Here is a 14,750-nt window from a genome sequence, read left to right on the forward strand (position 1 = left end):
CAAAAAAAGTCATAGCCTTTTTTCTTTTACTTTCAGTCATCCTCTTTCTATGGCTCTATGTTGGAGATAGAGGTTTAGTCCACTGCAACTACCAAGAGTGTAGATGTCAGAGATGCTTTCCACTCACTTCATTTGAAATTGCAGATAATCAGTATCTCTTTCAGTGAGGCCCACAGTATCGGCCACTAACAATAAAAGCTTACCTTTCTTCCTAACAGTAAAAAGAACATAAAATTATGTAGGTGCAATAATCTTTATTTTTAGTAGAGACAAATATTTTGGATTGGAGCCTATTTATCCATACACTCCTGTATTTTGAGGATGCAGCTTGATTAGTCCCTGTTTTATTCTATTACTTCGAAGTCATGTAACATGAGATAATCTAAATGTACAAAGTATAAAATAGATTTTCCCAAGAAGTCATTAAATAAAAATACATGAAGTTGCCAGAGCTGCATCTGCCTATGTCAGGTCTAAGTTGGGCTTTATCTCATTCTGGCCACGTGAGATGCTTCAATACGTTTTATATTCATGGTGTTATAAAGCATACATTTGAAGGTGTTTAGCAGATAAGTCTTGAGTTCTAAATTCTTATCATTATGGACATATGGATTTACCTGTAGAGATAAGACTGCATAGCTGGGGTAAAATCTTGGATTGCTTACTAGTTACTATTTTCCACCACTATCACTATAAATTACGTGATCTTCATTTTTAGGGAATGAGATACAAGATTCAGGGATTGAAGCTGCCATCTTTGTTAGAAAGAGACTTTTTGCATCAGTATTTGAGCCAACTCCTCCTCACAAAATTCATGCTGATTCATTCAAGTGACAGCCATTATTAATGAGAGTGGGGCTCTGCTCAATACTCTAGCCAGGGTATCTGAAATGTTTTGCTCAGTAGTTATCAAAGAAAATTAGTTCAGCATGAGCTATCCACGCATGTAAAGAGCATAAAAAAAATCTACAACTGAATATGAATTGGATTTCAAAGAGAATTGCAGAAAATTATTAATATTCAAAACAACACCCTGTAAAGCAAAAGTAATAAAATTTATTTTTAATACTTATAAATATTTGGCAATCTGAGCAATTCAAGTCATCCAAGAAAAATGGCTGATAATATTCACAATGAGATGGTACCCAAATATGGGGAAAACTTAGCTAATTAATTTAATATAATTTTCTACATTTATGTTGGTCAAAATTATATTACACTATGTAGTGTTGTAAATTGCTTTAACCACCTAACCCTTAACGATTTAATTCTATCAGCTGCAGTCTCTAGAACGTACTTTCCATTTTTTACCCTGAGAGATTGTAGGTTCTCTCTCACTGGAAGTTTTTAAGAACAGGTTAGGAAAACATTATTCTGGGATGTTTTAGGGTTGAAAAAGGGTTGGACTAGAGAAGTGGTCACCAACCCAGGGATTGCAATCAACCTGGTCGATCCCTGAGCCTTTTTAGGTCGATCCTGGGCTGAAGGGATAGCTGAGTGCATGCACACATCCACTGCCATCAGCCCCAGCAGGTCAATCTGGGAGGGGGGGAAAGGGGTCACAGAGGCCCCTGCAGAGAGGGGATGACCTTCGGCTCAACCAGGAGCAGGGGAAGGTAAGTAGGGCGCAAGCCTCATTGGGTGGTGGAAAGATTGGAACCCCAGGGGGGGCTCCTCCAGGGGCATGGGGTGCTCCCTCCCTGTCCCTGAGGGCGGAGGTGGCAGAGGCGGCTGCTGCTGCGCCTCAAGCCTCACTGCAGCTGGCTACTTGTGGCTAGGCTCAGCAGCGGGGACTGGTGTGGTGTCAGGGACCAACCTGGCTGGGTCTGGGACTCTGCACTGCTGAAGGGTACAGCCCGGCAGGGGCTCGTGCCCCCCACCCCTCCCCCCAAATCTGTGCTCTGCAACAAAGTGGCTCCTGCTGCAGGCTGCCTGCTGCACCTGGAGCAGAGAGAGGGAGGGTGCACGGGCCTCCGGAGCATAGGTGGCGGGGGGAGGGGTTATGGGCCCCTGAGGCTTCTACCACGCTGTGCCCAGCAAAAGGAGCCCCACACCCCTGGGTGGTGGAGACCCAGACCCAGCCAGACCGGGGCCCGATGCCACATTCCTTTGGCTGCCAGGGATGGCAGAGAACTGGGGTCGGGCTCCAGCCTGGCCCAGTCTGGGACTGTCCGCCACCCAGAGGCACAAGGTGGGGGGCTCCTGCCACTGGGAGCAGCCTGGTGGAGGCCTCGGAAGCCTGTGCCCCCACCCCCCCACTTGTGCTCCAGGCACAGCAGCCAGCCTGCAGCAGTAGCTGGCTCATCCCAGAGCACAGGGAGGTGGGGCCCGGGCCTCAGGAGCCCCCCCACCATGGGTGGCAGAGAGACCCAGACTGGGCCAGGCCAGGACCTGACCCCAGTTCTCTGCCACCACTGGGCTGGGGGCAGGGATGGGTGGGGGGGGGGACAGCATGGTAGATCCTGGGGTGCCCTTTACTTCCAAGAAGTGATCTTCACCATAAAAATGTTGGAGAGCACTGGACTAGAGGGCTGTCTCAAGTCTCTTCCAGCACAACTCCCTTTGATTTTATAAACACTATCATTTTGACACCCATGTCTATATTTCTCCAAAAAAAATAGTTGTAACATTTCATTTAGTTATATTCTTTTGAATGCAAAAAGTTTATTCAAAGTGTTTGTTGTGAAAGTTCTTTCATACATATTAAGAACAAGAATATAGTCCCCTTTCCCACACTGGAAGATGCTATTGAATGCAAGTATTCCCTAATCCAGTGGTGTTCAACCTTTTCCTCCTGCAGGCTGTATGGGTAGTGCTTGGTCTGACTGCAGTCTGGATGGTAATTCCAGTCCACTGTCTGGGGCTGGCATGACTGGCACTATCCAGACATATGGAGGAGGAAGGTGCGGGTGGGGGGAGGGAGGTGCTGCAGGTGGCATTTGGCCCATGGGCCAGAGGTTGAACACCCCTGCCCTAACTTTTGTGACTAGGTGAGGAGCAAGATCTTATTCAAGGGGCATCTGAAACTGATATATGGTTTCTTTAGTAGACTTATAACATTTAAGTCTCTCAGTTAAAATGCACCAAGGAGAACTCAGGACCTGAGAACAAGTCTGTCAGTACCAGGACTATTCAGTTCAAGGTCTGAGCCACGCAAGCAGTAGGAAGCACTAAAAACCCAATCTAGTACCTTTTGCAGTCAATGGACAGTCTCCAATTGACTTCAATAGGATTGAAACAAGCCAGGAAAACCCTATGTTAATAATGGGAAAAGGAAGAGGAGACTAAATGTCCGCTTTTAAAAAAAAATACAAAAAACAGGATTTAACCTCTGTAATTGCTTTCTCAAGCTGAAATAAATAGTTAGCAGTGTACATGGATATTCTATTGTGGTATAATAAATTACATCAAAGACCACTGAGATTCGCTGTCATTATGATTTACCTTTCCCAGTTTTGCTATGTCACGATACAGAGATAAAGGCAGAGTAAAGATGATGGTAGTACACAGAATAACAAAGTGACGGTTAATAAGCCAGTTATCTGGTCCAACTAAAACAAAGAAGAAAAAAATGGAAAATTTATTTTTGAGGAACCAATTAAAAGCAAGGAATTTAGGGTCTGCCCCATAATGAAATAAAGTGCAACTTTAACTCCTCTCCTTTCCTACAGGAAACACACATTAAAATAAAAAAGTGAGTATTAAATGGTTCTGTGCAAATATAAAAGATATACAGTTATAAAGTAATATTAAAGGCTTAAATACACATTTAAAATTGATTTGCATCATCTGATTTGTAAGTCATCTAACAATGATCAACAGACAATGATTGTTTGAATATCATAAGTGGTGTTTACTTCAGCTGATACCCACTAACAAACAAAATGTATGTTGGCATGTTTAAAATCTTGTATCCCCCCCCACTGCATGGAGTTGTACTGAAGCTAGTTGGGGTCAACATTGACAGAGAAATCCACTAATATTAATTAGGTAGTAGGATTAGGGCCTCAGAGTACAGGAAAGACAACTGTATATTAAAATAAATCCTTTACATAGGAGAACTTATCAATAGGAGAACTTAAATGACTGTTTATAGAAACATCATGGTTACTTTTTACTAACAAATCTCAACTAGTTGATTCTCCCTGTACTCCCAAGCTTTACATACAAACTTACCTCCAGGTATTCTTTGAAAAACTTTAGTCAAAGTGTCTCCTGTTGTTATGTTGTAACTAATCATAGCTTCAAAAAACAAAACAGAAATAAAACTTACAATCAATCAAACTTTTATTAATACAAATGAATTATGAGATAAAGACCCACATTACATACTACAGACATCAGGATTATATGCAGCTAATAATGGAACTGAGTCAACATGGTGCATGGTGACCAGTGGCATCCCCCAGGGTTCAATTCTTAGACCAGTACTCTTTAATATATTCATAAACGATCTGGATTTGGGTGTCAGAAGCAGACTGGCTAAGTTCACGGATGACACCAAATTATGAGGAAGTGCAGTCACTCTAGAGATGATAGGCTGGGGATTCAGGCTGACCTGGACAGGCTTCGAAGGTGGGGGGATCAAAACCTGATGACACTCTTCAATATAGAGAAATGCAAGGTGCTCCACCTCAGGAAAATGACCCACATCATATTTATAGGCTCAGCAGTGCTACACTCACTAGCACTATGACTAAAAGAGACTTGGGGGTCACGATTGACCAAAAGATGAATATAAGACACCAATGTGATGTCGCAACCGGCAAACCAAATAAAATCCTGGCTTGCATCTACCGATGCATCTCAAGCAAGACCCAAGATGTCATCCTCCCACTTTACTCAGTCTTGGTGAAGCTGCAGCTGGAGTACTGTATCCAATTCTGGGCTCTGCACTTCAGAAAGGATGTTGAGAAGCTCAAGGGGGTTCAGAGGAGAGCTACGCACATGATTAGATGTCAAGAGAGCAAGCCTTATGAGGAGAGTCCGAGAGGCACAGGACTCTTCAGCCTGGAGAAGTGTAGGTTCAGGGGGGACTTGGTGGCAGCCTATAAGTACATAAGAGCTGTGCATCAGGATCTGGGAGAACATCTGTTCACCAGGGCTCCCCAAGGGAAGACAAGGTCAAACAGTCACAAACTGCTGGAAGACCATTTTAGACTGGACATAAGTAAAAACTTTTTTATCGTCCGAGTCTCCAGTCTGGAACAGACTCCCTCCAGAAGTGGTGCAAGCACCTACTCTGGATACATTCAAGAAGTGTTTGGATGATTATCTTGCTGGGGTCATCTGACCCCAGCTGACTTCCTGCCCTTTGGGCAGGGGGCTGGACCCGATGATCTCATGAGGTCCCTTCCAGCCCAAATGGATATGAAATTTATGAAATGTAAATTAGTTGCAGTCTCATCCTTACTAGTTTTTTTTTTTTTTTGACCGGCTTCCTAACCTTACCACTGCCTGTAAGCTGCCCTTCACAGACCTACTTTCAAGTTTTGAACACTAAATGAAGAGCTATTTAATGCTCACAATTTTCCTTGTATAACAGACATGAGAACTTGAAAGGGACCCAGTCAGATGACCAAGACTGTTGAATTTTGTGGCCAAGCACATTTACTTCAAAAGGGGGAAAAAAGGGCTTTTAAAACTGCCTCCATCAAACACAGTAGTTCATTGACAGTTTTTATTAACAGAGAAAAATTACATGCATCCAACAGTTCTTGTTTCAGCTTTATACCTAATCCCCTGGGCTCAATCCTGCTGTCACATGCAGGGGTATATATGTACTTATTTTACCTTGAACAATTATACACAAAACTGATTTTACAAGAGTGCTAGTCAATGTTAAAGTTATTTGTCCTGTTGCAGGGATGCCACTTCTATTGTATCTTTTAATTTAAACAGTGAAAGATACAAAAGTTACTGTAGGAACCTCATACCGAAGTGCATTTTAAATGGCAACTGCTGTATATTATGCGGTAAAATTTTTTTAAGTAATTGAGGGCAGAAGAAAAGCAATATTTCAAAAGGTTCCCTGATACTTGTAAAGAGTTACTGAACTTTGCAACTTGAATAACGGAAAAGGGAATAAAAGCGGTAATGCAAAAGGAAAACTGCAATAGATGAAGATATAGGTTTTGAAGTGGGAAGACTAGGTTTTAGTCCTTCTTTTCTCACTAAGGCTTCTATTCATTTCATCAGGAACTTGAGTAAGGACAGAGGGCTTTAGGTCCAAACTCACAAACCATTTTTTTACATCAAAAGAATACTACACATAAAAATGCATGCATATCTATAGTATCTTTTACAAATTCATATATAAATATGCCCCATCATACAAATGCTGATGCATGTATTTAACTTAACTACTATATTTAATCATTATTAGTAGGGGAATCAACAAAAAGCACTTATTTTAGTGGATGCATAAATATTTTCATAATTGTATATTTTCTATGATAAAGCAACTATTTTTCACACTAAAAGGTTGGGGATTCTGTTCTAGTGGAGGCTGTTCTAGTACCTCACTCATCTCATGATTAGAAACTCTGTTCTGATTTGTAGCTCAAGTTTATTCACTCCAAATGCATACAGATCTGTTCTTGGACCACCACTCATCACTTAATTTGAATAGCTTTTCTCCCTTAATGAAGTTTATTCTTAATGTATTTGGACAGAACATATCCCTTTAGCTTTGCCAGGTAAAACAAACTAAGCTTTTGGTTTGTTGTTGTGACCCATGCCTTTTGTACAATATTGGATGGAATTTTAGTCTATTAATCCTGTTTTCAAGATTTTTTTCCCTTTATATCAGTCTTCTTCTGAAGGACCTGAAATCAGTTGTCCCTTGAAAATCTTCAGCATCAAAAGGATAGAGAATGAGTTTTGTGTGTTTTAACAAGTAAACTATTGATAACAATGTTGGAGTGATGTCATGGCTGTAACTTCACAGGAAACATGCAAAATCCAAGGATTTGTGCATGTAATATCTTTGGTTGGACCAATTGCATGGTTGGGATATATCAAAACAAGAAGAATGCATTGCATTTGTAAACTTCAGGACCTGAAAAAATGCACTGCATTCAAAAGTTTGTCTCAGTCTATCCCAAGAGCTGAAAGAGTAGGTGCTTGATAGTCAGGCTATCAGAGATCCAGCCCTTTTACCTCTCTCTCCCATGAAGGAGGAGGAGGAGGGAGAGCAGAGAACTGTGGGATCCCAGAGACCCCTGTAATGCTACGAGTAACTGTACAAGGGCTATGTATACAAAACTGAAAAGATCCTCTTTGAAACAGATACCACTTTTACTATTTTGTAGCACTTTCATGATCTTTACAGAGCTACAAACAGCACGTAGCCTTTTTTAAAGCATTTAGAGGGCGAATTTAGCTTTAGAAATGTAATGACTGCCCATGACCTTAATATTCAGCTCTAGTCACTGAAAGCATAAGATTCAAATATACCTGGGGTGAAAGCCTGGTGAAGCTGAATCAATGGGATTTTACCATAGACTTCACAGAGCCAGAGTTTCACACTCTGAAATGAACCAGACATAATAAAATGTCCCAATACATTTTCTTACTTCAGATAAGGACATATTATGAGTTAAACTGTGAAGATCTAACTATTGTTTTATGGTGATATTATTTTTAATTGACTGGCAAGACGGATAATAAAATTATTATTATAAGAGCAGGAAATACTTGGATTTAAGTGTTCTCAGTTTCACTGCCAATATAATGAAACACAAAAATGAATTATCCTAAAAATTCATTTTTAAGTATTTTAAGCTAAGATGATCTCTTTTTTGGTAATACAAATAGGACAACTTTAAGGTATAACTTTATCGTAATCTTACCAATAAATGGATATAAAAATTGCAGAGTGGAGAGGATTAGGTACCCTATAAAACCATATGTTTTATGTACCAGTGCTTGATAGGTGTTCATACCAGAGAGATTTCCTGCTTTAATCAGTAATATAATGGAATAATCTGTAAACAATATTAAAGACATATTTGAGATTAGCTTTGCGTGGTTTTTTTTTTTGTTTTTTTTTACACATGTTCCAAGGAAACAGTTTGATAAATTTTACAACAAAAGCAACCTGCAATTATTGACTGAAACAACTGTACTAAACTGATGCATAGTGTTCACTATCTAATCTTCCCCTCCTGCAAAAAGGCTGTGGAAAGGGAAAAGAAGGCATTGTAGTTGAGTGTCTAGTTCCTTGCAGGTATATGGTTGTGTTAACTTGATAGCACAGTGCCTGAGAATCAAACCAAAAACCAAGTCTGTAACCACTTTGGTATTGGAGTATCCATATGGAGGACATGCTTCTTGGACTTGGGAACAGTATAGCCCACTCCCCTCTGTATTGGGCTCTGTCCATTTCTAGTACTGGCTGAGATGTTTCCTCTTCATTGTTAAAGTCCTTCAATTTATCCTTTGTAATATTCTAGTGCTCCACTGAAATCACAATTCAATTTGAGCTAACAAGCAAGTGGGCCACAGCATTGCCCAACAGTGTTAGGTGTTATAAAAACAGGAAGTAGAGGCTGATGCTTTTAGAACAAGGAAACACCCTGCAGCATGGGGTGACACGTAGTAGTTGCAACCATCTGCCAGCTCCCAAACACATCAAAATGAAGTGAAATGCATGGGTTTACCTTAATCAACTTTACAATGGATTTTAAACATTAGAAGTCAAGATATTCAAAAGTGTAATTTTCACCATGGATGTGTAACAAGTTTACTCACACATATTACAAGTCTAATCTTTGACTGTGACAGAACACTAAGGCAGTCAAAATTGCACATTCTGGCCCTATAGCTGTATGCAGTCATACAAAACACTACACTGAGTTCTCTAAATGGAGTTACAAATAATTAAATTCCCTGGTCTCTCTGTGTTTGATATCTACTAAATGGGAATCAACTTATTTTGCCACTAGATCTAGTGACGGTTATTGGGATTTAACAGTGTGATGCTGGCTAAATCCTGATTTCTGATTTTCATGACTCCTTTTAGGTAGTATTTGAACCCATAAAAATGGCCCTATAAACTTTTTTGTATTGTGTAAAACTATGAACCTCTGCACGACTTTTGGCTATAGGAGCATATTTCTACGTATCATAAATTGCAGCATCAAGGACATGAAACTAGCTCATATAACAGCCTAAACTTCTAAAAAAAAATAAAGGGTCTTTAAGTCTGCATCCTAGGATTAGTATGTGTTATTTAAAAGGGTTGGCCAACTAGCCTGTGGGCACCTGCAGCTGCTTCTCCTACTGCAGTGCGGTGGGGAAAAGCCCAGGGAGGGCCATGCACTGTCCATGTAGCAGGCGACGGGGAGACTGCACACTGTTGACAACCCACGCAGTGATGAAGGGTGCCCAGGGGCCTACCCCAAGAGGATATAGCCAGTGTAGTGTGTGGCTCAAGGGCTGCACTCTAGAATTACATAAATTTCCCAAGTGCACTGACACTGGGTAACCCTGTCCTTCCAGTTGTAGCATGAGACACACTTGAATGTGTAGCAGATCAAGAAAAAGGTCCTAAAAAACTACTGTACATAGAACATAAGTATTCAATTTTGCATATGGGTGTATTGGAATGCCTAAAGTATATAATAGCTTCTTGAAGGATGTTAAGATACAAACACACATGACTGCTAGTCTACAAATTTTAAAATGAAAAATGTATATTTTAAAATGACAAAACAGTGATTTCTGCCTTGCCTTCCAATCTTTACTACTGTAAGGAAAATAAAGTTGAATTATTTGTCAAATCATATCCCATAGACTTGAAACTGGAATATTTCAGTCTGTCCTCTCACTTTAGGGAAGCAGCTCAAAAATTCTGAATGGTTTCTGTTCCCATCTGCACAACCACCTACGCTGCAGTGAGCATTGTAGTTACATCCCTGAGAGCTCCAAAAAATGCATAACTGGAGAGTCTGTGCCAAAATACCAACCGACTCCTTGAAAACTTGTTATGGAGAAAGAAAAACACCAGGCAGCATAATATAAAACTGTGGTAATGTTATCAGGAGATTTCTAACTGCAGGAAACTATAATATTTCCTTCAAAAATTAATTATTGCTGTTCTGTGGTACAATTTCTTCCTGGAGGAGGTGTTGCAAACATAGGAAGTCCTGTATTTTGCCTTAACTTCAGTTAAGTATTGGGACAGAGTTGTCCCCCAGGAACTTGGCACTGATGTTTTAGTGAAATTTCTGGCAGTAGAAACTACCTGTTATATACAACAGAATTCCACATCACTGATTTCTCCTACTACAGGAAACCAATGTTCAAGACCCTGAGGTTTGCTCAGACATGCTGCTGTCCCTCCTGCTGTCTCGCCACTGGGCACCACAGGGCTAGAACATGTGATTTATATTCATATGGATAAGGATTTACAAACATATTCCCATTATAACCAACAGATTATTAAATTTGGCAAGTAGATGCTCACTATGTGAATCCACATTGTGGTCCTTTATGAATATAGAAGTAGGGGAATTTAGATTGTTTCTTGCTGGACAATTATGATAAAAATAAAATAAGCATGTTGAAAAAGGTCTGGTTTTAATATGTTTGGAATACACCATTTATGTCTTAATTGGAACTTTTGAATATGAACAAGTGTTCTGCAAGAATAGATGATATTTATCTCAATAATAGCTTAATCTAGTCTAGTTACCTAGATATCCCCTCCCCGCATTCCCTAAAATAAAGCAAGAAACAGCTTTAAATGTATGGCATAATTCTCTGCTTGTATTAATCTGCTCAAAGGATTAGCAAACTAAGTGTAAAAGTCTTTATTTTTACTAAATTGTAATTCATAGATATACTTGCTAAATTATCCTCAACTTCAAATTCAGTTTATCTTTGTAAAATGGATTCTCTCTCTATAATCACTATCGCTTTTGTTGTACCTGTGATATAGGCAACACCAAATAAAAGTAATATTCCTAACGGAAAGCCAGCTTGCTTCATTGAATAGGGCAATCCTGTGAATAAAGAAACAAACGCAAATTAGAAAAGATCCTTTCTACGTATTTGTAATGTTTTTGCAAGATAAACATTCTTTCAAAATAAAAATCTATTATTCATCCCAAAACTTGGAACAATACTGTGCAATGTTTCCCAGCCCTTCCTACCCGTATACTTCAGGGCTTACTTCAAAAAGCTCACTTTCTGAGGATAAAGACTATTATGTCTTGAAGCCCAACCACTACTTGATTGCTCTGCTGGTCTGCCAACAAAGACTATACAACAGTTATCATACTGGGGCTCTTGATTCGTTTGCAGGTGCTACTTCAAAACAAGTACATAATAGTAACCTGTATTGATAGCACTATAATAATGTAAAAGCATGTTTTTCTCAAGACTGGATATTTTTGCAAGGATGAAAGACCAATTAAACCAGAATGAAAAAAGTGTAAATTACCTATTATGCCCGATCCTATGATAGAGTTGATGATATTAAAACCAGCTGATGGTAGATCACTGTTTCCTCCTTTCTTCCTGGGCTTACAAACCAGGGCTGTTGTGTCACCTGTTTCTATCTAGTCCAACAAGATAATATTAACATTATACAAGAAACAAACAGCACAGGAAAGAACAAGTCAATTAGACGTATTTAACTAAAAATAAATAAATATTGCTTTCAAATGTAATAGCCATTCAGCCACTTCTAAAAGTCTGGACCTTACTCTTCAGCTTCTCAATTAGTTCTGATAAGTTATGGGATGGGGACATAATGGTTGAAGCCACATGCACTTATGTGGGAAAAGAGTTGTTCTTATGAGATCTTGACCCTAGAGGCAGAAATATGGGACCAGGTATCCTTCCAATATTTTGGCTATGTGACAAAGCACTCTCAAATTTGGATCTATCCCAGAGCCAAAATCAGACAGATAGTTTCAGTGCCAAGAAATCAGATCGGAATACTCAAGAAATGTAAATTCAAAGTTCCACTGGAGATTCATTTTTGGTTCTAGCAATTTCCTTCTTAGTTAGAAGTTTAATCCGTTACGTATAGCTAAATGATACGACTAAATAGGTAGCTCCAGGTATGTGGAAGACCTAGCTTCCAGGCAAAGCAAAAGATTATCATGCATCAGACTTGCAATAGCCACCAGGTCTTGCAAAAATGAGATTCGCAGCCTGTAGATAGATAAAAGAGAGAGAAAGATGTGTCTTACTCTGATCCTCTGCTTGCGCTGTCAAAAAAGGTGTAGTCCTATCATTATATTACAACTACCTGAATCTAAGATGACTCTGAATTTAAGGTGGCCCCCTCGAATAATTAGATTCTGTGCATGGAAAATGTATCAAATTGTTATCATTTTCCATGCATACAATCTAATTATTGGACACCAATAATTAGACTGTATACATGGAAAATGATAACAATTTGATACATTTTCTTAAAGTCATCCTCCCAACTGATCCAGCAAGGAAAACAGGGATGGGGAGCAGGTGGTAAAAGGAGGAAGTCAAGCAGCCTGGCCCCTGCCTCTTGCCCCTGCCACATGTCTGCCCCCCAACACACTTTCCCCCCTGCTGCCTGATTCCCACCTTGTGCTTGGGCTCTGGGGCCTGGCCAGAGTTACCAGAGCCACAAGAGCTGCTACTGGGACAGGCTGGAGATGGAGCAACCATGTGCTCTGTGCCCTGGGCTGGAGCAGGGTCAGAACTGTGCTAGAGCCAGAGGCTAAGCAGTGGAGGGGAGGGAAAGACAGCAGTGAGAGCACCAGGGCTGTGCAGGGCAGGGGGAGAGCTGCAGGCAGCAGCAGTGGTTCTGCCCCAAGCCTGGAGCTGGAGCCAGAGCAGTTGCCTGCTCCCCTGCTACCTCGTACTCAAAACCAAGATGAGACCCTCACCCCCTTGTTAAGAGGGAGGGAAAACCTCATCTTGGATTCAAATAAATTTGGTATGCAGGAACAGCATGGAATTAAATGGAGGAACAGGCATTTATATGGCAGCTAAAAATGTAAACTCAACCATCCTCATACTCATCATGATACTGAAATCCCTGTCTCAAGCAGGTAAGAGCTCAGTCAGTATACTCCTACAGTATAAAGAAGAGTTCAACCTGGCTGCCTACAGCCAACACTAACAAAAAATTAATATGATTTATCAATGTCAATTGTATTCAGTTCAGAGATCTGTGCACTTCCACCAGTGGTCAAGGATAACAGCACTGCAAAAAGACCTAATTAAATTATTACATGTCAGCTTGCTGCTGACAGCAGTGTACATCAACACCAGCATGGGACTGGAACATTTTAGGTTTTCTCCCTTGCATCAAGCATTTAGATATTACTTCCATCGTCTAAAAGCTTGATGCAAGAGATGCTCCCACCCCTTGAAATAAAAAACTTGTTAGAAATATCCACTTTGAAATCAGAAACTCATTCATGTTATTGTCCCCTCTCCAGGTTACTGCATGATAAGCCTTTGGAAAAAAGAATTTTGTAGTCAAACTCAGGGGCTGGCAAACATTTCAAACTACAGGCCAGAACCACTCAGGTCCAGTCTGGTGAGGGCTGACTCGATTCATCAGCATGTCAGCAACAAGGTTGCTTCCACTCATGCAGGGGCCAGGCAGTTGGAAACCACTTTCCCCAGTTCCCCAAGTGGGGCACAAGCACAGCTTCCAGCTGGAAGGGGGCTGTGCTGGGGATGGGCAGCTGGCAACTGCACCCAGGCTGCTACCACTTCTCCCTGCCCCCCTCTCCCTGGCTGCAGTGTGGGGGCAGCTTCCAGCTGGTGGGGAGCTGCATCAAGGCCAGGAGCTGGAAGCACTGCTGCTGCTTCTCCTTGCTCCCCTCCTTCTGGCTGCTGTGCAAGCTGCACAGATATTTACTGCCCCCCCGCACCCCCCGCCAACACACATTCAGGAGAAGGCAAAGCCTTCCAACTCTGCAGACCAGATCCAGGGTGTGTTGCTGATCCGCAGTCAAACTATGTTGGTTACCTGTGCAGCCACACGTTAAATATCAGTCCTCATCAGCAACCCTTGTGAAAACCAATGGTGTAGCCTGGATGGGAACCTTTACTTTTTTCACACCTGTGAGACCCGCCTTCAACAGGGGCCAATAAAGCATCCATGCAATTTGTGCAGTGTTATCTGTACCAGAAGCATTCCTGGCACCCTTGAAACAAACCCCTGTTTTAAGAGAGCATCCAAGAAATGAAACAGACAGTCTAATTACCATTCATCTCTTTTTGATGCAGCAGAGTATAGTATAACAAAGGAATAAAGGGTTCCGGTCTCTATTCTGAATCACCACATGCATGATGGATAAAATAAATCCTCTTTCATGCCTGTGATTCTTTTCAGCTGCTACTACCTGTGCATAGTCTTTGAGGACTTCACAAGGCACCACCATGCCTCCATGTTTCTATAACTTGCTCATCCACGGAGAGATAAAACTAGGGCTGACTTTGCTTTCTTTCAAGACTGGTGTGGAGCAGAAAGGTGCTTGAAGACAGATTTTCAGACGTGCCAACTCCCCGGGCTCACATGACAAAACCCATGCGTGCTCCCTGTGTGCCTTCCATGCTTTCTTATCCCTCCCCCACCACGTATCTTGCACGGGGGACGTTCTTCTAAGCCAAGAGGCTTTCGCAGACACGTTGGTTCCTGCCTCCCCGCCCCCGGCAAGGCCGGCAGAGGCTGCTTCTGTTTGCAGACAGCTCCTCGGCTATGGACGGCGTGCAGCGCTCTCCCCCCTCCAGTC

General features: G+C 41.3%; 1 protein-coding gene across 3 annotated transcripts in view; it reads right to left on the reverse strand.

Moving 5' to 3' along the window:
- The window catches only part of SLC38A11 (solute carrier family 38 member 11), a 67,793-nt gene that overhangs the window by 47,406 nt on the left and 5,637 nt on the right, over positions 1 to 14,750 (reverse strand). For all 3 annotated transcript variants that reach the window (XM_019522718.1, XM_019522720.1, XM_019522719.1), the window contains exons 2-6: positions 11,450 to 11,567; positions 10,935 to 11,009; positions 7,854 to 7,988; positions 4,177 to 4,242; positions 3,445 to 3,551 (exon numbers count right to left, since the gene is read on the reverse strand). In XM_019522718.1, coding sequence (XP_019378263.1) covers positions 3,445 to 3,551; positions 4,177 to 4,242; positions 7,854 to 7,988; positions 10,935 to 11,009; positions 11,450 to 11,567 — 501 coding nt within the window. The remainder of the gene's footprint in view (positions 1 to 3,444; positions 3,552 to 4,176; positions 4,243 to 7,853; positions 7,989 to 10,934; positions 11,010 to 11,449; positions 11,568 to 14,750) is intronic.

This window comes from Gavialis gangeticus, unplaced genomic scaffold (assembly GCF_001723915.1).
Source record: "Gavialis gangeticus isolate Ggan-Ray unplaced genomic scaffold, GavGan_comp1, whole genome shotgun sequence".
NCBI lineage: Eukaryota > Metazoa > Chordata > Crocodylia > Gavialidae > Gavialis > Gavialis gangeticus.